The sequence below is a fragment of the Propithecus coquereli genome, unplaced genomic scaffold (genome assembly GCF_000956105.1).
Source record: "Propithecus coquereli isolate 6110/MARCELLA unplaced genomic scaffold, Pcoq_1.0 Scaffold66, whole genome shotgun sequence".
NCBI lineage: Eukaryota > Metazoa > Chordata > Mammalia > Primates > Indriidae > Propithecus > Propithecus coquereli.
Window position 1 is genome coordinate 1,975,373 of NW_012152618.1, and position 24,290 is coordinate 1,999,662.

Here is a 24,290-nt window from a genome sequence, read left to right on the forward strand (position 1 = left end):
AAATCGAAAGCTTCAGTACCATTAGTATGTGATCTTGCTAGTATGGAATTACCAAACACGCTGCTCCAGGACTCTTAGCCTTGTGAGAGCCATTAACCTAGGGTGAAAACAGTGGTGTTATACAGAGAATACCAACATTAAGTATTAAACGTAAGGGTGAGAAGACCAGGATTTGATCTTGGCATCCTAATTTACTAGTTGTGGACCCTTGGTAAGTCCTTCCTCTAACCCAGGGCTTACTCTGGAAGAGGAAGTGACTGCTAAGCAGCCTCTGGTTCTCCAGGGATTCTAGGGTGTACAATGGTAGAAGGAGATCCCGCCCCGACAGCCCCCTTGCTCAGGCATGTAAACCACTCTCTCATAGGGGGCAGGTAGGAAAGAACTCAGTGCCGAGGGATGTTGTTCCCTCTGCCTTGCTCTTGCATCTAGCTAAACGCCAGACACAGTCTGAGCTGTAGATTTTTCACCTATAACTCAAGGGAAAAAGGATTGGAGGCAAAAATTTGAATGTTTTCCATCCACTGACAGCTGCTTTTGATCTCTGATGAGAATTTTGCCTCTTTTTTTCCTGAGATAAATAAGATCTAAGCATGTGAGAAAATATATATATATAGTGTGTGTGTGTGTATATATATATATGCATAAATATATAATATATTCAAATATTAAACATAAATTTGAAATATTATATATTATATATGCAATAGCAATGAGCAATAGGGCAAAAACAATAAAATATTTCATAAGCTTTTCTAATATGTGGCAAAGTTAGCAAATTTTTCCACTACTGAAAAAGCGGAAACTATTTAATATACTAACTTTGTTAATTGTTTCTTTGAGTTCTTTGGAATCAACTGTCAAGACGATGAAATGATACATTTTTTGGCAAGGGGATGAGATAATATTCTCTGGGAGTGGGTGTTTATGTATGCTTCATTTCTTTCTATAATGTCTTACATGAATGTTCAAGTAGGTAGCACAATAAACAAAGTCAGTATTGGAACACAGACTATAAATTAGATTCTCTAATTTGTAGCTCCGAAAAGCAGTGGAACCTTAGAATAAGCCAATAATTTTCACAAGAATTGTAGTTAGTTCTACCATTATGATTTACACTTCTTCCCTTGTTGAAATTAGTGGCAGTAAAAGCCATATATAACCCCACAAATAGCATCAGACAATAAAAATTATATCCAATAATTCATAATGATTTCACCCAGTTTGTATTCATCAATATATATTCAAATGAGTGGTTGTATAACAGAGCTACCAACCAGGAAGAAAGAACACATCCAGCTGTGTTCAAGGAAGTGTGAACGATGAGTTTCTAGTTAAAATTAAAACAAAACTGCAGCTGTGTCTGCAGCTGTGACAGCTCTTGAAGCAGTAGTCAAGGAAAGTTGTTTTAAATAAGTGTCCCCAAAGGAATCAAAGAAAAGGAATGAATAAATGCAATAGATCTGAGACAGCTTGAACTGCATTAGCACAAATGGGCAAATCTAACATCCATTTGACATAAACGAGGGGATACCAGGATAGAAACATCTACTCAGATGGTAGACATCTAGTTCTTTCTAATCACTTTATTTGTGGGCATTCCTAGCCTATAAGTGAAGTAACTGGATACCTATAAATACCCTCATAGTAGACCTTTTGGTACTTGTTATATTAATATCTGAACTTTTGTGTATAATTGAAATATTTTCACTTAAAACCAGTAAGTGATTAGTATTAATAATATACAGAAAGAGTTATGTCCTAAATTGTTCCCTATAGCTATGTTTACAATTCTAGCATATTGTTTTGATAATAAACATACCTCTTTTCATGAGATAGAATATTATTCAGCCTTTGAAAATTTGGTTTTCAAATGTTCATTAATATATAGGAAAATATTCACAGTAAATATTGTTTGAAGAGAGAAAGATACAACTTATGTCATATTTTTAGATAGGAAAACACCAACAGGTTATTTTTACCAAAAAGTCTCAGAGTAGTGGGACTTTTAAACCTTTTTGATCTCTTTTTTATTTCTCTTAATTTAAAAAATTTTCAATGAATATGTATATCATTATTATGAAAACAAGTGATAGGTTTCATTAAAAATGTTTAATTTAATAAAATGGGACATACCTACATCTTTCTCATAAAGACATTCATAAGTGCTGTGGAGATAAAATGGCTCAAATGACATGTTCTCCAAGTCCTAACACTCAACACTGGTGGGTAGTGAGTTCACTAACATAAATCCTGCTAATCAAATTAAACTAGTACAAGATTTTTGTAGAGCAATTTGTTAATATGCATGAAGAAACTTTCAACCATTCATTTTTTTATTTGGTAAGTATTTACTGAGTAGCTACTGTGTGCCAGAAACTAGAAATAAAAGGTTACTAACATATAGACCCCAGCCAAAATGTGCTCACATCTAATGAGGTGGAAAGACAAGTAAAGAAGTTTTACCGAAATAAACTACTACCTATCTAAGCAGACAGGGTACCAAGAACAAAGGAAGGGTGGAGAGATGGGAGTCAGGAAGGTTTTACAGAAGAGTTACCATCGAAGAAGAATGGAGACAGGCAGTACTATGAAGTGATTAAAAACACAGAGTTTGAAGTTCTACAGATCAGGATTCAAGTCTTAGCTTCACCACTTATTAGCTATTTGACCTTTGGCAAGTTACTTAAATTCTCTAAGCTTTAATCCTTTCTTCTGCAACATCTACCCCATAGGGCTATGTTAATAGTATTAAAGTGAGATCTCATATTATACTCCTTAGCACGGATGTTCACTGAACTCAATTTAAAATGCGGGGAAAAAAGGTACAAGAAGAAATTCATCTACCCATAATAAGAGGATGGTTAACTATGATATATAGACAAGATTAAACGTGTACAGCCATTAAAAATTATCTTTATGATTCACCAAAATAAAATTATATATAGAGAGAAGACAAATATGGCAAAATGAAAACAGTTGATGACTCCGGGCAAAAGGTGTACAGGTGTTATTGTACGATTCTTTCACTTTTCTGAAGGACTGATATTTCTCAAGATAAAAAGTTGTTAAGAAATTTTAAATTATGTTTAAATGTTTTTATGTCTTTGGACAACATTTATCATATGTTAAAAAGGGAGCAATGGAAAATTATTTTTACAACATCATCTCAATTCTTTAAATGGGGGAGAAATGTATTAAAAGTCAATTCGCTCTCTGGGTAGTGTGAATACATGTAATTTTTAACCATTTTCATTATACTCCTTTGAATATTTTCCAAATATTCAACAAGAATATATTACTTTTATGATAAATACGTATTTTTTCATTCGTTTACAGCAGTTATACTGGCAGATGGTATTGCCTTACTGTTTTGGTCCCCTTTCAAGAAATATATTTATGTAAGGACATCCATAAGTAGAAACTAGCATATTTTTTTTCTCATTTTAATTGAAATGAAATAGAACTTGGTAAAAATTAAATAATATCCTGACTTTTGAGATCATGGTTTTAATAACTTCTCTCATAATAAAACCACCAATATTTCTAGAAACTATCTTTACTTTTTAAAATTGGCATATTCACAGCAGAAACAGCTGGATGGCAACAGGGTCAAAGAAGACAGAGAGTGAAACCACAGGTACCATCCAGCCACCACACAGAGACAGGGCCAGCCTCAGTCCCCCCCTTTTGTTCACTACTTAGAAAAGTGTCCTGAATAATGAAGATGATGGCAATAAATGAAACACCCAGCATGCAGGGCTCCATATCAGTAGCTAGTATTTCCTGATGCTTCGTCTCAGTGAATTCCCACAACGATTTACTGAGATAGGAATCATTATTATTATTTTCCACATGAGGCAACCAAAATCTTAGCTCAAATCACGTGCCCTCACAGCTACTAAGTGGCCAAAAAAGAAACCCAAGGCTGGGGGATCCCGAGGCCCACGCTTTAAGCCAGGGCTCAACAAACTCTGCAAATGACCAGAGAGCAGATATTCTAGGTTTCACAGGCCATATGGGCTCTGTTGCAACTACTAACTCAGAGTCGTAGTGCAAAAGCAGCCATAGATTGTAAACAAATGAGTGTGGCTGTTCCAATAAAATGTATTTACAGAAGCAGGTGTCGGGCTGGACTTGACCCTCAGGCCTTATTTTGCCAACTTCTGCTTTAAGTTACTATTCTACATTGTCTCCATACAGTATCAAGTACCTCCACTCAGCAAATATTTAAGGAACATCCACCCTGTGCCATGAACTGTTCTACACCCTGAGGATACAGCTGTGAACAGAATAAAAAAAAAATACGAAAGACAGATAATAGGTAAACAAAGAAACAGTTACCAATATACATACTGTTATGTCAGGTAATGCTAAATACTATCAAGAGTGACTGAGTGTTAGGCATAAATTGAACATAAATAAATGACATCACTCTTAATCATTGCTCCATAACAAAACATGATAACTGGAGTTCAATTTTTTTATTAGTATGAAGTAGGCAGAACACACAAATATTTCAGCACACATTAAAAAAACAGATTTCCACAAACTCATGCATATACCCCAGCACATGTAAAATTTCGGTCCTACCTTCCTGTCCTTTGTGTTCTTGATCTTCTATTCCAGTTACCTTAACTGACACCCTGCAAATAACAGAGCCTGATGATATCTAAGGAAAATTTTCATCATGGAAGTGGATCTTAAATTAGTGCACATGAGCCTGATCAGTTACCTGGGCCTGAGCCAAAGCCACCCTAACTATTTGCAAATCTGTTAAAACAGTAGCTACAACTTATGGCTAAGCTGCTTCCTCCAACAAAAGACAGATGGCTGAGGCAAATTTTAACTTTCTCCGTTGATGAGCCTCCCTGCTCCAGAGGAGAGGGGTGTCTGATGAGCACGCAAGTCCAGCCAAGGAGCTGGAAGTTACAAAGATGTGGGGGCGAAATACAGGCATGAAATTTCTGGTTGGGGCTACAATAAAAAGAACATAAAGCAGATCACAAGCATACCTAGTCTTTCCTAAGAACAAATAATTTCAGATTGTAACATTTCTGAAATACAGAAAAAAGTCCAAGTGTATAACCAAGCCAAATGGCCAAAAAGCAGATGAAAGGGCCAATGCTATATTAAAATGTACAAAGAAGTATATAATATTACATACTCCTTTAATCGAAAGAAAAGAGAGTGTAACAGTTGCTGTGGTCTACTATGTGCCACATAATATAAACGCATTTTCACCTATATTATTTAATATTAACTCCATTTTTCTAGATGAGGAAGCAACTCAGATGTTAAATCATTTGTCTAGAGTCCAACAGCTAGTTAAAGGGATGGCAGATGCATTCAATCTAACAATCTCACTATTGGGTATCTACACAAAAGAAATCATTATATCAAAAAGATATCTGTACTTGTATATTTATTTCAGTACTATTCACAACAGCAAAGATTTGGAATCAACCTAAGTATCTATCAAGGGATGAATGGGTAAAGAAAATGTGGTATGTGTGTGCATGCATGCATGCACGTGCGCGCGCGCACACACACACACACACACACACACACACACACACACAATCTTGGAATACTATTCGGCCATAAAAAAGAATGAAATCATGTGTTTTGGAGCAACATGGATGGAACTGGAGGCCAAGAGTGAAACAACTCAGGAACAGAAAGTCAAATGCCACATGTACTCACTTATATGTGGAAGCAAAATAAGGTGGACACACGGACATAGAGTGTGGAATAACAGACACTGGAGACCCAGAAGGGTGGGAAGTTGGGTGCGGGATGAGGAATGAGAAATTACTTAATGGATACAATGTACATTATTTGCGTGATGGTTATATCAAAAGCCAAGACCAGCACTATGCAATATAGCCATGTAACAAAACTGCACTCATACTCCTTAAATTTATACAAATAAAAAAAAATGGATGCCAGAACTTAAATGAGAATGCTGAAAAGGAGGATGAAATAAAAACAAACACAAAAAATATCTGCCTTAGATTTCTAGGATCTTTAGAATTAAAAGAGGCATGAATAGATCATCTCCAAGTAGTGCTTTTATTTTAAGGAAATGAAAACAGAGAGGCTATTTGCCCAATGCCAAACAAGAAGAATAATTTCAGAACTGGGTTGCTTGGATTTCCCTACTGTGGAAGTCAGCCTCATAGTCCTGATTCCTTTCTTCCTCTGACAAGTGATAATTTTTAATTAGGGACATTCTCAACAATAAGTTCCTTTTCCAGGTCTGTATTATGATAAAAGGTTGCACAGAGTGACACTGGTGATAGGAAGGAACTTCAGAGGTGTTAATGGGGAAACTAGGAAGGTGGGTGTTTGAGATGGTGCAGACCTTCTACCCTTAATTCAAACCGTGTTGGAAACCATTCTTCTGGATAAGCCACACACATCCAGCAAATGATCTAACTGCTACAATACTTCAACTGAGGGCGCGAAGCATATTCTAAGTATAAACCAGATAGTTTTTTCATCTACAGAAATTTGAGTGTACTTTATGATATAAATTATCCTTACATGGCAGGGAAGAGGGTAGAAGACAAAGACAAAGTATAATTTTTTATTAGCTGGTATTTGGGGCACAAGTTCTGATTTTTGTTTAAATTGGTGAGCTTGGGCTGGATCACATAGGAACCACAAGATTTCCTTCTGTTTCTCCAGAGACTCAGGAAAAAACCCGGGCTGGATCACATAGGAACCACAAGATTTCCTTCTGTTTCTCCAGAGACCCAGGAAAAAACCCACTGGTTGAGCTTCCTAGTTTCTTTTCTTTAGGCTGATATCCATTTCTCAGCCCTTCAGATTTTACCATTTTGATGACACAAAAGAGCAAGGAAAGAACAACCCAACCCAAAAGGTCACCAAGCTCATTCCTCCCTGCGGCCAGGAGCATCTTAAACCATTGGCCGCAGGATTCTTCCCTTCCCTGAGGTCGCAGACTGATCCCAAGGATGAGGGCAGGAAGAGTCACTGAAGGAGGAACAATCTCCTCCACCACCTTATCAAAACTGCAGAACAGGACACAGACTTCAATAAAATAAGCTTGAAAAAAAAAAGGCATTGCATCAGAACACATTCCTGTTCAGAAATCTTTCAAAAGGAATTGTCTCATGTAGGCATGTGTTGGAACACGGGCATTCGGTGACTCTGTGTATATTCTGTGACACACATACTATACAAACAGAACATGCATTTAAAGACTTTAAACTTCCAAAGAAGCATAGTAGTCAAGTATTTTTTAATACAACTGATTAAAAATAGCATCTCAGGTCATATCCATAGTAGTGGCCAGTGTAGACAGGTAACACTGAGAAAAAGTCCCCTACACACCTTCCCACCGATACTTTGACATCCTTAAAGACAACATCAGAGAAAGGTGGGGAGGGTTAGAGTGCCAATTTCACCATCCAGAGACACAAGTGTTCAAATAGATATTAAGTTATAAAAATGCAAAGTTTCTATTATTTTTTGCAAATCTGTGTTTGGGAAATGATGGTCCTACCTGCTCAAAAGCTTGCTGAATGGATGAATATAAAGTTTAACACAAATAATGAGCTGGCTAGTGTTTTGAGGATCGGTGACAAATTTATAGAATATAAAAATACTGACCAAAGTATATCTTAAAAGCTAAGACTACATATGCAAATATGTTTACATTTATTTATGCAAATACATATGCACATATATAACAGCTAATTCAAAAGCCATTTTGGAAAGAATGTGTTGGCTCATTTAGAAATGAAATAATATAACACTTTATTAAATGTTGTCTTATTTATATGCTCCAGAGCAACACTGTCCAATAGAACTTCCTGTGATAACAGAAATGCTATCTACACTGTCCAGCAGGGACACCACCCATGACCTGTGGGTACTAAGCATTTGTAATGGTAGCTAGTGTGACTAAGAAACCCTATTTTTAGCTTTATTTAATTTAAATTAATTTAGATTTAAACAGCCCCATGTGGCCAGTGCCCACCAAACTGGAAGTGCAGCTCTGAAGAATAAAAGCCTTCTTCTGTGCTTCACTGATGCTACCCATCTTTTCTTTACAGTCTTGCTCAAAGGCCATCTCAAAGGCCAAAGGGCCCCATGAGCAGTGGTATTTGCTCCCTGCATTGTGCTTCCATGGAACTTTGTGCACTTCTTTATTTTAGAACTTAATCACTAAACAGAAATTGTACAAGTGTCCACCTCCCCCGGCAAACTGTAATCTACATAAAGACAGGACAGTGTTTTATTCATCTTTGTCATCTCCAGCTGAGTGTCTGATCCACGGTAGGTTCTCACTCCAATTTTGTGAAAGGAACGAACAGAAAGAGGCTATACGCAGCTGATTAAACAGGGAAGTTCTAAATAAAAATTTAACCATAGTGAAATACTATCCTTTTGCCAGCTATTCATTTTCTCATTCACACTCATGAAAGCCATTTCGGCCTTATCAAAACCCTACCTGAGCTGTAGAGACAGCATTTCTGCTAAAGTAACTTCAAGGGCGCGTCTGATCAAAGCAGCTATGTGGCGGGCGCCCTTACGATTTACAGCTGCAACTCATCTGCTCACTCACCCTCAAACACAGACGGCTGGTTATGAAGCGTTACAATGAATAGCTTCATTGTGCTGCAAACTTAAAGACAACACGAAACATAGTACACCTACCGTCACCAACATCAAAGTCCTTGAAAGCCAATTCTGAACCTGAGTCATCAAGAAGGATTTCGCCATTCAGGGTGAACATCATAGTGTGTTCATTCATGTCCACCATACACCCGACAACATCGCCTGCCTGCCAAGAGCGCCCATAATGCTCGTTGCCCTGGTGCCACCGTTGGGCCTGTGGAGAACAGAAGAGTCTCTTGTCACAGGGTAAACCAGCACGCGCTTCTATTAATGCAGCAGGAGGGTCAACTCCAGCTGGCACATCAGTCTACTGTGGTATCCTACCCAAGCAATACGGAGACGTCTGGGAATTCTAAATCCCTACCTAATATCAACGTGCTATATTACTGAATCTTGAGAAAATCCCAAATGCTATTTCATGATTTTGAGAGTCCATTATTTTAAAAATCTAACTCCACCTACTTTCTATTAAAAGAAAAACCATATGCCTTTAGAACCTATTTTTTCCACTGCAATAAATATTTCCTAGGATATGGGTTGTTTTTCTTCACTCATACAAATACAAAAAATTTATGAGCTAGAGAATCAAGCTGGGAATTTACCATTGGAAATGACATTCTAATTTTCATCTATTTGAAAATAAAATTCTAGGCCGGGCGCAGTGGCTCACGCCTGTAATCCTAGCTCTCTGGGAGGCCGAGGCGGGGGATTGTTTGAGCTCAGGAGTTCGAAACCAGCCTGAGCAAGAGCGAGACCCCGTCTCTACTAAAAATAGAAAGAAATTAGCTGGACAACTAAAAATATATAGAAAAAATTAGCCGGGCATGGTGGCTCATGCCTGTAGTCCCAGCTACTCGGGAGGCTGAGGCAGAAGGATCGCTTGAGCCCAGGAGTTTGAGGTTGCTGTGAGCTAGGATGACGCCACGGCACTCTAGCTTGGGCAACACATTGAGACTCTGTCTCAAAAAAAAAATAATAATAATAAAATAAAATAAAATTCTATTCCTTAGAACGAGTGTCACTGATATTTTAACAAAATGGAAATCTAGAAACATTTCAGTTACATACTAAAACTAAAAAAGCTTCAAACCCAACCCAAAAATATTCTTAAGATATCTAGTGAAATAACAAGCCAAAAATTGAAAACAGATGCCAATCTTTTTTTATACATGTAAGTGAAATCCTATATAATAAATACATTTGAAACATAGTATTGATAAAACGTGACTTTTGGTTCTACAGGTATATTCTGCTAATTTATAGGTACAAATTAGTTATATTGCCAGATAAATCTTTGAACTTACCACTTAAGCATCATCATTGTGAGTTGGTATGTAACCGGATATAGTCACCAATGCAAAACAATGACATAATTCTTCTCAATATAGCACATTTTACTTTTTAAAAAATTTAACTAAGTATCAAAAGGCATAAAATTCACAACCCACTTATCCAGCTATGGTGTTCTCCTTCCTGCCCTACCCGCTACATGCCTAGTCCCAGATTCAGTATCCTTTCTAGATTGTGGTCTGACAGGGGATAAAGGGCATTTTAACTTCTTAGGGATAGTTGCAACTCTGGTTTGTTGCATCTGACCTTCAGGGAAAATAAAACTCAATCTGCCTTTTCTCTATTATTTTATTTTTTTGGAGTTTAAATAAGGTTTGCTAATGTTGACCCAAAAAAAGATGTCAAATTTTCTATTTGATATAAAAAACAGTGACATTTCAGAACAAAGTGGGTCAATTGTACTAATTTCTAGCCTAGAAATGCTTTCCCACCCAGGACATAACAAACCCGCAATACCCAAGTGTCAAATCTCTTCATGATTGCTTATTTACTCTAATTTTTTTTTCTAATTAAAAATAGCTTTTTCTCTCATAGGAAAAAGAATACAAATTCACTGAAGAAAATCAGAAAAAAATAAGATAAAAGAATAAAATATCTAAAATGTTACTAACCAAAAGTAACTATTATCTTATTGTGGGTATAAGCATATTTTTTTTCATAAAATATTTTATACATATAAAATAATCCTTAAACATTTACATAATAAGTAAATAACAAAATAAGCACCTGATTGAGTTTCCACCCAGTTTAAGAAATAGAATTTACTATTAATGTTGAAAATGAAAACTGTTTGTGATTATAAACATCGCCTTAAGCATTCTGTGGCTATTAAATGTTTATACATACCATTAATTGTTGCTTAGGATAAAATCTTTATATAGAATTGCTACCTTAACATACATGCATTTTCCTTTGCATATGTATCTTTAACACTTCTGATAGACAAGGATAATTCGTTTTTTGATAACCATGGAGAAGCAATGTCTTGGTGAATTCCACTGTATTGATACGGTAGGGAAAAGGGTTTTGAGACTACAAGGACAAGTTTCCTGTGAACTATTTTTCCGGGTTTGTGCTGTGGAAAATACCAGTATTACTAAACTGCCAAAAAGAACAGCAGATGACCCTACAGCACATACAGTAGATGCCTGGTACACTGCAAAGTCCGCTCACCTTGAAGCCGTCGAAAGCAAAGGCACGTTCATCGGAGCCAAGCTCCTGATCTGGTTGACAACCCGGCCTGCTCCAACCAACCCTCATGTCCCCAGCAGTGACAGCCTCAAATTCAAAATACCACCGTCCTGCCTTCACCGCGTAGGTCTTCTCAGCACGGAAGATTCGGAACCTTTCTCCTGTGCCGCTGCACACTTCGGCTCTGCCAGCTGTGAAATTGAAAGAGATTCTGGTGGGCATCAGGTGCGAAATTGAAAGAGAAAGGAGGATCTCACGTAGCTTTTGCAATTCAACCTGCAGTGATGACAGTAACGATACAGTAACAATACTTTCTTGTCTTGCTTCACATTTTACCGAGTGTTTTCTTATCTCTGATCAGCCAGCCTGGTGAAGCGGAAAGCACTAGGGCTTGCCCTGGACAGGCTGGGGACTGAACCTCAGTAACACTGTCAGGGATGCTGGCGTTTCCTCCACCAGCCCCTTTGCAGGAGGGAACTACTTTTCTGTAGAAGAAAACCCACAAGCAGCTTGGTGGTTTGGCTGCGGAAGACGAGATGGAAAGAAGACAATAATGAAAGAGATCTCAGCTTCTAAACTGCTCTGCATAAAACATAAGTAGACATTTATGGGTGAGAGACAAGAGGGAAGAAGCAGCCAGGAAGTGGCGGGGGCGGGGGGGAGAGAGAGAACGAGGACACAAGGGAAAGCCATAAACAGCAGAGAACAGTAACCAACGACAAATTTCCCTACAGGATGGCCAAGGGACTCATTGACGTGATGTAACACTTTTCCAACTGGGGGAAAAAGCAAAAGGGTGAGAGTCTACCATCAGGACCAGGGTGGAGCAAAGGAGAAAAAAATATATCTATAGGAAATGAGATGTAGCAAGATTAAGAGATCCAGGAAGGCAAAATCTCAGACTGAGGAACCTAAAGCCAGAATGATCATTAGAAGGTAAGTCCCTGGGAAATCACAGGATGCGGACGAGGGTCCCCTAAATTGGTATCTCAAAGGAAACGGTCAGCTCAGCTAAGATCCGCCTTGGATACAGAGGAGGAAACTTAGTGACTTGACCAACGTCACACAACTAATAAGTGGTGGGATTCAGGAGCTGCCTCCCACTCCAGCCCCTGTTCCTCCCACGCTGCCTCCAGTAGCTAGCACGGAGTAGCAGACACTGGCTAAATATTCGTTCTCGTTTGTTCCCCTTTAAGATTTGGGGAAGACCCTATATATAACACAGGTTTAATACCTGTTTCACCATTGACTTGGTATGATCGAATTAGAACTATAAAAATAATCTAGATAAGCTTTAAAGGTCTCCAGTAAACACACAGCTAGGTCATATGTAACAATTTGAGAGTAGGTTAAAGTAAAGCAATGAAAAGAACACAGCTACAGCATTAAGTAGCTTCTAATTATGGGCTTAATTAATGAAATGATCAATATCTGCTTTTTGATAGTGCTGGTGGTGATTATAGAACGTACAGCTGAACTGTATCTGCTAGTTAACCTTTCAAAAGCTAGCTTAAGTCCCTGAATAAGACTGATAAACAACTCTATGGTGAAGAGGAAAAAATTCTATTACTTAGCAACTGAATATGTTTTGAAAGACAAGATAGTAAACTACTTTTTGAGGGAAAAATACTATAAGATTTTATGATATTTAAAGGTAGTTGCTGCTAATAAGAAACTAGTGCTCAATGCTGCCATATTTTAAAAAATAGAAAAAGTCACATTTTCATTCAGAGTTAGTATTTCCTCAAGAAACAGATTACCGATCCATGGCTTCCTTAAATCGTGGTTGTAACTTCCCTACGTGAATCTAAGAGATGTTGAAGGTGAGCCATGAACTACACAAACATCTGGAGATTATTTTCAGGAAGAAAGAAGTTTTCGTGCAGTTATCTTTATTTTTAATTATACAGACATTTGCAAATAAAATCACACATTATATTCTAGTGTGCACTAATAAATTCAACTCCCAATTTTCTAAATATGGAACATTCAGTTTTTTAGAAAATTAAACTACTGAAAAATTCCAGCGTTCTCTTTATGTTTCCAGGATATCAAGACTTCACAAATATACACAGTATGCTCAAGGAATGCAAACTAATTTTAATATTAGCTTAAATAAAATATTTTGGAAGGCAAATTTGACATAAAAATATAACAGATCATTTCCTCAAAAGCCCCCTCTAAATTTCTCTTGGTATTAAGACACACCACTAATCCTCTCCATAAGTATAAGGAGTGAAAACAGGGTGTACTACACAGAGCAGGTGCAGTTGCAAGGATGCAGAAATTTTTAGTCCTGGCATTCTTTCTCCTGACTCTATGCTGCACTGTTCATAAACTCATGGATGATACTCAACCTGAACTTGAAATGAACTTGCTGTTTATAGACAGTGTCGTGCAAGGGACTTCACAGTAATGTACGTTTTTTTTCTTTTTTAACCTCTGTGAATCTTCGTTCAAATGTCTGTGTAATTCATAGGTATAGTTCTTAAATTAGTTTAGGGTAGCTTGCAACTACAGTTTAAAGAAGCAACAGTTCAGCATTCTGTTTCTTGCTAAAATACTAATACAAAATGAAAATCTGGATTCACAGGAGTATAAAAATCAGATCCAGGCAATCTGTAACAAATTTCTTTTGCATACCCTGTAGCATCAAGCACCTGAGCACAAAGTAGGTGCTCCATAAACACCCACCAAACTGTATCTAGAAACAAAGATGCCCCTGAGCTCTGGACATGGGAGGCCGGGCATATACCTAATGGGCAGCACCCGTCAGAGGCACAGAACTCTCCCCCAACCACGCAATCCTTACGCTTTTCTTGATTTAAAATACACTATATTTACATGTGTTTGGTAGGCAATTCTAACTTATATAAGCATGTTATATAAGTGATTTTTATATTGTGATAACAGATATTGACATTAAAAAATGAACAGTTAGATATATTCCTAACGCACACTATCTAGTCTGTTGGTACTCAAAGAAGAAAAAGTTCAGGAATTATACCTTTAACAAACCACCTCAAGATTAAGGACAAGGTCTGATAAAAGACTGTTCTCGGTACCCCGCAGACATGGCACAGAGAGTACACACAACCAATGACTGATAAAACAAAGTCCTGCTCTCCAAACTCTACATTTAAAAGACATACACCACTAGAGGGCAGTCAAGACCTAATTATGCATTAAAATCAGAAGTTACAATAAACTATAAAGGAAGGGAGGCTAAGGTCTCCAAAATTTTACACATATCTAAAATCCTTTAGGTCTAATGATATAATACTTTAAAGAATTGTTAGTATTAACCAGCCATCCTTTCAAATTCCTGGTATTATTCTGGATAAAGTAATTCAAATCTTAATAAAACTTTGTAATTTATGTAATGAACTCCAATTTCAAATGTTTTAAAATAGAATTGAGAACAATACTCCAAAGATAGTAACAGCTCAAATACTGAGTTCACATTTAGTCTGGAATATGTAAGCATTCCACTAACAAATAGGAAATAAATTAAAACTCTGATTAATTACATAGTGTTGGATTCAATTTTGTCAAACTTTTTATGCTCTTAACTTTTTAAAATGTCAGCAAAAGCAAGACAGCCAACTATAAGTTAATATTTTTAATCTTATTGTAGTGATCGCAAGGCTGATTCTTCTTTATATTAATAATAAAATCTCTCACATCTATCTTTTAATTTTCATTCCCATCATTCTTGTTGAAAAAAACACAATTTCCCAAATCCTCCCAACTGGTCTCCCTGTCTCCAAGCACTCCCCCCTCCAATCTGTCCCTTGCCACTGTTGCCATAGTTACATTGCTATTGTAAACTGTGATCACACATCAAGCTCTTGCTTTAAAACTTCCTGGGGCTGGTACTCCTTGTACAAATTTATCCTCATTTCTTAGCTGGGTTTTCAAGATATTCCATATTTTTTCCTAATCCTTCTACCTTCATCCAATACTGTTCTATCCCCACCTATACCCTGTATTTTATATCCTGACTAGACTATTCACCATTCCTCAACTCCTTCTATACTTAATCATATCAGCTATACTTTCCCTCCAGCAAGAATGTCCTTTCTGACACTAATCTCTACTTGTTTAAATTTTGACCCCTTGAACATCTAACTCAGAAGACATTTTCTCCCTGTACTGATTGTTCACACTGGAAAATTAATCTTTCTTATATATTTTCCATGTAGATCAATTGCATCCCTACTCTGAAGTAGGCATGCAGTTCGATTCTAGGAGATAACGATGAACAATAAACATGATCTTGGCTTCTATTGTGGAATATACAATTCTATTCTCACTGTTCATTGTTCATGTAACTTTGGTAATACTGAACCTTGTCAAACAACTTTCAATGGCTCTATCTCTTAATTCTCAAAATTCAGAGACTATGCCATTCCATGATCATCATTTTTTTCCTGTTTTCTCATTTTCTTACACAAATACATTCACTCTTCAAACATTAAATTCCTTTTGTTCCCTTCCTTACTTATACAGCTTTCCATACATTCTTGCCCTATTACCCTTTTTCCCTACTTGCTCTGTTAACCCCAATTCTTGTCCAATTTCACTGTCTTCATTCTCAACATCTACCTGCTCTGCTGAGCTTGCTGGAAAACACACACACAGCAGATTGGCACTACCAACTCATAATCTTCAACCTCAATTGGATCATCAATGTTTCTCTGCAATCTTTTTATCTGTTTGCAGTCTGCTCTCTGTTCCATCCCATAAAACAGCTATTTCTAATCTTTACTGCTGAGTGACATCAGTAGGAATGGCAGAGAAAAGACCTCTAAAAATCCTCTTCTCCATAAAATCAATGAGAACACTGGTAAAAAATGTCCACATCAAATTTTTCATAACTCTGGAAATTAACTAAAGGCTGGCGACAATCCAAGGAGTGTTTATTCCATAAAAATGTCCAAATGTCAGTAAGAGCAGCAAACCCAGTGGTGTTTTAATTTGCTCCCCGTCCTATGCCCCACTACTTCCATAGAATGTTGAAAACCAACAGCCCCTCAATCACCGTGAAAACCAGCCACCTAGAAGCCCCTGGAGCAGGCAGACCAGGATTGGAGTGCCTCCAAAGCCCAGTTCCCTGATAACTGTCATTATTTTATGTTTCTGGTACTTCCTTGGCAAATCCCATTTGCAAGGGCTTATCTTTATTCTGCTTGACTTAGAGCTTGCCCAGTGCAAATGATCTTTTTCCTAGAGGCATTTGTTGAAAATCAATCATCAGAGGCAATTTTTTAACATTGCAGCTTCTTGAAGTAGCAATAATAGTTGAGGCAAACAACAGCTGGCCAAAAAATTTAAAAGGAAAACCTGGGGAATGAGATGTCCATAGCGGGCTGTGAAAATCTCCAACATATCCCGGGACTCTAGACACCCACGTTCGTGCCCAGGGCTGTGCCTGTGTTCAGAGAAGACCTGAGAAGGCCCTTAGCTCTCACCACTAGAAGACCTTGAGGCTCTGCATAAGCAGTAAAAGAAGGCTGAAGTGAAGTTGTAAATTTCCTGGTTGTGTGTTGAAGGCACGTCCGGAAGTGCACATATTTGCTCTCCCTCGGTAAAGACTGGGAGATGTATTAGTTCCAGGCCCTTAAAGAAGTCTCTGTCCCATCTCTAGCTGATCACTAAGCTCATGAAACAGAGACTTCAGTGACCACACACGACAAACAACACAGACTCTACAAAACTAGCTTAGAAAAGTTACTATGCAAACATAAAATAATTACAATAAGCCCAACAACAAACCCTGGGGTGAGGGAGAATATAGAGTTGCCATATTATATTATTTAAAATGTCTAGTTTTCAACAAAAATTGTGAGACATGCAAGGAGATAAGAAGGATGTCCCAGACACAGGGGAAAAAAAGCAGTCAATAGGAATCATCCCAGAGGGAGCCCAGATGTTGGACTTATTAGATAAAGACTTTACCTGTTTTAAATATTTTCAAAGAACTGAAGGAAACCATGTATAAAGAACTAAAGAAAAATATGAGAAGGATGCCTTATCGTATAGGGAACATCAATAAAGAGAAAAATTATTATAAAAAAATAGAAATTCTAGAGTTAAAAATTTATGAAAGGGGCTCAACACAAGTTAGAGCTGACATAAGAAAGAATCAATGAACTTGAAGATAAATCCATTGAGATTATCAAGTATGGAAAACAAAAAGAAAAAGGAATGAAGAAAAACAGCAGAGCTTCAGAGGCTGGTGAGATACGATCAACCATACCAACATACACATAGTGAAAGTCACAGAAGGTGAGGAGATAGAAGGAAAGAAAAAATGTTTGAATAAATAGTGGCCAAAATCTTTCCAAATTTGATGAAAAAACAATCATTTGCATACTCAACTAGTAAAATGAACTTCAAGAAGGATAAACTCAAAGAAATTGAAACTAGACACATCACAATCAAACTGTTCGAAGACAAAGAGAGAATTCTGGCAACAGCAAGAGAAGCAACTCATCACACAGAAGGACCCTCAAAAAGATGAACAGCCAATGTGGAACCAGGAAACATGGAGGCCAGAAGGCAGTGGGATGGCATATTTAGACTACTAAAGGAAAATAAATTGCCAACTGAGAATTCTATACCCGGTAAATCTTTACTGCCCTCTTCAAGCCTTCTAATCCAGCCCAAGCCTCCCCGACTCTTCTCCCTTAACAAATAAACTCATTTTTTATTTCAACCGGAAAATAGTAATTACACAGTAAGATTGTCCTAAGCTTCCTCCTGATTTTTTATGTCACACAGGTTTCTGCAATCTCTTCAATCCTTACGTCTTTCCCACTAACCTTAGGGGAGCAAGTGTGTTCTTCCTCTCACATGAGGCCAATCCCTTCACCTACGCTCTAAATTCCATTCCCTTCCACCTCTTTAGAGACCATGTTTATCAAGTTCCTCCTCTTTATTTTCAACCTCTTCCTTTCTACTAGTTTTTTCCCTCAGCATACAAATAAGCCCAAATTTCTCCCACCAAAAAAAAATGAAATCTTTTACCCTGTTATCTCTAGCAATAGTTTCAGATTTATATAATTGAATCTTGGAATCTCTGTCTACTTGTTTCATACGTGTCTCAAACCCAGCATGTTTAAAATCAAACAAAGAATCTCCCCACTACCTCATGTCCCCTCTCCAATTCCTGTGTTCCCTATGAATATGGAAGCACTTGACATCTATCAACCCAGAAACCATCTCAGATACCTGTTTGTACTTCTGCTGATTCTACTTCTAAATGTGAAATAATTTTGTCCTCGTCTCTCCGCTGACAGTATTGCCAAAGATTAGGCCTCCAACACTCCTCATCTACACTTTTCTTTAGCCACCAAACTGCTGTCCTCACCTCCAGTTTTGTTCACATTCAGCCTGTTCTCCAAAGAGCCACCAGAGTCACGTTTTTTTAAATTAAAAAAAAATCTTTTTCAATCCCCAATTCCTCTACTTGATCTCCTGCCACTTCTCAAACTCCACTCAACATCTGGCCACGAAAACCTCTCTGAAACTGCAATTTGCAATCTTCCCTTATGTCTCTGAGCCTTTACATAACACTATTCTCTCTGTCTGAAATGCATGAACCTGGTTGACTCTTACTCAACCTTCTAAATTTCACCCTAGCTTTACCTGCTTTGGTGGTTTTAAAATATGTCCACAAATACTTTGTTACACCTCCATTTACAGTGTGGGGGCTTCATTGAATGGTTCCCTTCTATCAAATAGAATATGATGGAAGTAACTGCAAGAAGCACTGCAGCTTCCTCCTTGCACTCTACCTTAGATTATTCACTCTGGGGGGAGTCAGCTGCCATGCAAAGGCGTGCAAGCATCTCTATGAAGAGGTCTGTGTGGCAAGGCTGTGCCCATCTGGCTGTGTCTCCTGCCAACAGCCGGAGAGGAACTGAGTTCTTCAGCCAACAGTTATGCAAGTGAGCTGTCCCAGTAACAAATCCTCCAGCTCCAGTGAAGTCCTCAGATCACTGCAGCCTTGGCCAACTTGACAGCAACCTCAGGAGAGACTCTGATCCAGACCCGCCTGACTAAGCCACTCTCAAATTCCTAACCCACAGACACTGTGGGATAACAAATGTCTGTTGTTTTAAGCCATTAAGTCCTGGGGGATAATTTGTTACACAGTAACAGAGAACTAACATACCTCCTCTTTGAAGATTTCCCTCACATCGCCAAGCTGAGTTAAACCCTCTGTGCCGTGACACTTAGGCATAATGCTTGCATTGCATGGTAGTGTGGGCAGTTTAGCCCATCTTCCCTGTCTACACTGAGAGCTACCTGGGGGCAAAAACTGTCTTGTTCATCCTTGAATCTCCAGGACTAGGCACAGTAGATGTTCAGTATCTATGTATTAAAACAAAACAGAAATAAGGAAAATCTCAAATATGGAAGTAAAATGAAATCCAATATAGATTTTGTAAATATAAGTACCTTCTTTTTCTTAAAATTCACAAAATTCAGAAAAAAGTAGGTACCCATAAGGTAGTAATATATTGTCCAGAAGGGTGCTAGGAAGATGAAATTATATTAATATAATGGTTGTAAATACTATAAAATATTATATGTCATCAGAATAACATCTCACTTATCCAGCATCACCTTGGAATAAAGTTCTCCCTAAGGTGAATATATCAAATGTAACTGAATACAGCTCATTGCCCTTAAGTGATAATATCTTTAAAATATAACTATCATTGATCGTTTTTGTTTAGAATATATCGTGAGTTTCTATGCACAGGGTAAAATGTGCTCCTTCTCTTGGATATTGACCGTAGTTGATTCTTTTTTTTTCTTTTTTTTTTTGAGACAGAGTCTCACTCTGTTGCCCGGGCTGGAGTGCCATGGCATCAACCTAGCTCACAGCAACCTCACACTCCTGGGCTCAAGCAATCCTTCTGCCTCAGCCTCCCGAGTAGCTGGGACTACAGGCATGTGCCACTATGCCCGGCTAATTTATATATATATATTTTTTTTTTTTTAGTTGTCTAGCTAATTTTTAGTAGAGACGGGGGTCTCGCTCTGGCTCAGGCTGGTTTCGAACTCCTGAGCTCAAACAATCCTCCCGCCTTGGCCTCCCAGAGTGCTAGGATTACAGGCGTGAGCCACCGCACCCGGCCTGACCATAGTTGACTCTTTCCTTGAAGACTCTAGGTTATCATTAAAGCTGTCATTAATCATTAAAGCTGTAGTGTTTTCTCCTCCTATTTTCTCTTTGGCTACCATGCTGTCATCTATAACTTTAGAATTGAGTACGACTGACCTTGGCAGCACTCTCCCTTTGGAATTTTCAACCAGTATCAGGAAAGCAATGTTGTGAGAATTCTTTGTAAATGTAGAGTAAATAACTTCCAAAGTGTTTGAAATGAAGCAGAATAGGGGAAGGAAGGGAAAAATAGATAATTATATAAGACTCTAGATGCCCAAAATATTAAATATAAATATTCATGTGAAAAGAATGAAAACATAGGAAAATCAAATGGTTAATATGTCAGACTTTAAAACCATGGGAGATTTTTTTCCCAAAACTTTATTATTAGCTTTATAATATTGTTCCAACAGAAAAAAAAAAATATTGACTGTCATCTTTCCTACCTAACACCCTCTAGGGATACACAAATGTCACACAAGTATAAAGTTATAGGAAAGTTCAATAACCCTGTGATTATTATTATACTCCTTATTTACCTAACATAGTAGTTGAATCAAATATTGAAAAGAATGTAAAAATGCTGTAGGAAGTGCTACATTATCATAAGGTATTATTAATAAATATATATGTGCCTGATATTATACAGTTGTTCATTAAACAGCACATTTAAATTGGTCATTTCAAAGCGGGCTTGTGGGGCTGTGAAACCAGGATCTCTTAACATTATGATCAAAGACCGACATTCTCCATAGGACACCAGAGTCACTCAACAGTCTTATGATTTCCTAAGGAACTGTAAAGCACAGTCATGTATCATCCTGACAGTTCACTTATAACAATCCATGACTGGTGATATGGGTAAGTAAATGAATGTCTGAAAGTTTAACCAAAACAAAAGTACATTAAAGATCAATTAACTCTTTTCAGACAAGCCAAGTGGGGGAGAAAAAAAGATCAATTAACTCTTTAAAAAAATAAATAAAATCAATTAACCCCTGAGAAGACTGATAAGAGAGAAAGAGAGAAAACACAACCTATTAATATCAAGAATGCAAAAAGGGATGCCACTATAGATCCTACAGACATTAAAAGGATATCAAAGGTTCATTAGAACAACTTTATGCCAATAAATATGGCAACCTGAGTGAAATGAATTAATTTATTGAAACACATAATTTACCCAAACTGACACAAGAATAAATAAAAAATTTAAATAGCTCCCAAACTATTAAAGAAGTTGAATTCATAATCAAATACCTTTCCTACAGGATGAAACTCCTAGCCCAGATGGCTTCAATGATAAATTCCATCAAACATTTATAAAATAAATAATTCAAAATTAACACAAATTCTTTCAGAAAATGGAGAGAAGGGCAACTTTTTACTTGTGTTATGAGGCTGGCTTTACCCTGATATCAAAATCTGACAAAGACATAGCAAGAAAAAAAATTATGTATCAGTATTCCTTATAAACATAGATGCAAAAGATCCAGGCAAAATGTTAGGAAATAGAATGCGGCTACATGTAAAAAAGGGCATATATCATGACTAAGTGATCCTAGAAATGTAAACTTGGTTTAACATTTGAAAATCAATAAAGGAGAAAAATACATAGTCTTTTCAATAAATGGCAAAAAAAAAGTACTTGACAAAATTCAACACCCCATTCATGATAAAAACTCCCAACAAACTAGGAATAGAAGGGAATTTCTTCAATTTGATAATGGGCATCTATAAAAAGCTTAATTAATTAAGATCATACTTAACTGTGAAACACTAAAACTTTCCCCATATAAGGTGGGATAACCTCTCTCACCACTTCTATTCAACATTGTTCTGAATTCTTTACCAGTTCAATAAATCCAGAAGCAAAAAAGTCATGACATTTATAAAAGAAAAAGTAAAAATGTTATTTTTTTTTAGACTTCATGATTATGTATAAAGAAAATCCTATGGAATTTATAAAAAAAACAGAACTGATATTAAATTTCATCATATCACAGGATATATAATAAGATCAATATACAAATAGCAATTGTGTATCTCATGTTCACAATGAACAATTAAAATGACATTAAAACTAATTTCATTTACAATAGTATTAAAAATATAGATAAATCTAACAAATGAGTAAGACCTCTACCCTGAAAATTGCCAAAGGGTGCTAAGAGAAACTAAAGAGGACCAAAATAAATGGAGGAAGGTGCCATGCTCATGAACTGGTAGACTAAGTATTGTTAAAATATCAATCCTCCCCAAATTGGCCTATAAATTCAACTATAATCCCATCAAAATAAAATTGACAAATTGATCTAAAATGTATATAGAAATGCAAAGGAAAAAGAAGAGAAAAAGAAAAAGAAAACCCTAAGAAAGAAGAAAGAAGTTGGAGGACATACCCTACCTGATTTCAAGATTATGAGGTAATAAAAATAAAGACAGTATGGTATTAGCTTAAGGACAGACACACAGATCAATAGAACAGAATATACATCCAGAAACAGACTGACTTATATACGGTCAATAGATTTTGACAAAGACACCAATGTAATTTAATTTGCTAAAGATAACTGTTCCAACTATTGGTGCTGGAACAGTTAGATATTCATCTGTACAAAAATGAACCTTGACCTTAACTTCACATCCTACACAAAAATTAACTCACACTGGATCATACACCTAGATGCAAAAGTTAAAATAATAAAACTCTGGAAGAAATCGTAAGAAAAAATCTTTGTGTTTTTCCATAGGCAAAGATTTCTTAGGACATAAAACACACAACTAGAAGGAAAAAAATCATAAATGGATTTCAAAATTAAGAATGTCTACTCTTTGAAAGACCTCATTAAGAAAATGAAAAAGTATCCTGTAAACTAGAGAAAATATTTGCAAAATCTGACATAGTTCTTACATACAGAATCTATTTTTAAAACCATAATTCAATAAAAAGACAAACACAAACAAAATATGGCCCAGCAATTATACTCCTAGGTATTTACTCTAAGAAACATGAAAGCATAAGTCTACACCAAGAATTGTATACAAATATTCATAGCAGCCTTATTCACAATAGCCAAAAACTGGAAACAATCCAAATGTTCAATAGGACAATGGATAAACAAATTGTGGCATAATATTAGCATAAAGGAATACCATGGAACAATAGATTTTGCGATACATACAAAAACATGTATGATCATATAAACATTGTGGTGAACAAAAGAAGCCAGATGCAAAAAAAAAAAAAAAATACATATCGTAGTGATTACATTTATAGAAAGTACAAAAAGAGCCAAACTTAATCTCTGTTGATAGAATTTAGAAAGTAGATGCTTTGTTGAGAGCACAAGGAAACTTTCTGGTATGAAGAAAATGTTGGACATGTTGTTTTTAATGGTGGTTCCTTCTGTGTATACAACTGTCAAAATTCATCACACTGAACACTTAAGATCTGTGCATTTTATTGTATGTAAATTATCTTAATTTGAAAATATAATTAAAAAAAAGAACCAATTAGCTTTGAGGGCTTATTCTACACGAGAACTCTTTCTGATTGCTATTTCTCAGCTTAGAGCCTTTTTATCGTTTACTTCTTTCCCGGAAGTAAATTTTGTTTGCTTTACTTCCTTCGTACATACTCTGAGACAGGGATCTTTTTGGTATCTTGCATACCTAGAAGCATCTGGTTCATAATCAGAGTGTACCACATACCTGCAGTTACAAGGCTAATCTCAAGATAAACATGATGTTTTATTATGATTATGAATATTGTTGTTATCAAGTAGATATCTAATTTTATTTGCAGCAAAGATAAGGATACGGTAAATGCTAAGACCTGTCAGGATGCTAACTACATACTTACTCAACTCAGAGAACTAAAATCCGTCAGCATGCTTAGGATTGGCATACTGCA

General features: G+C 36.7%; 1 protein-coding gene across 1 annotated transcript in view; it reads right to left on the bottom strand.

Annotated features, from left to right (window-relative positions):
* Positions 1–24,290, bottom strand: part of RYR2 (ryanodine receptor 2 (cardiac)) — a 509,242-nt gene that overhangs the window by 231,650 nt on the left and 253,302 nt on the right. The window contains 2 exon segments of the mRNA XM_012660153.1: positions 8,689–8,863; positions 11,173–11,381. Coding sequence (XP_012515607.1) covers positions 8,689–8,863; positions 11,173–11,381 — 384 coding nt within the window.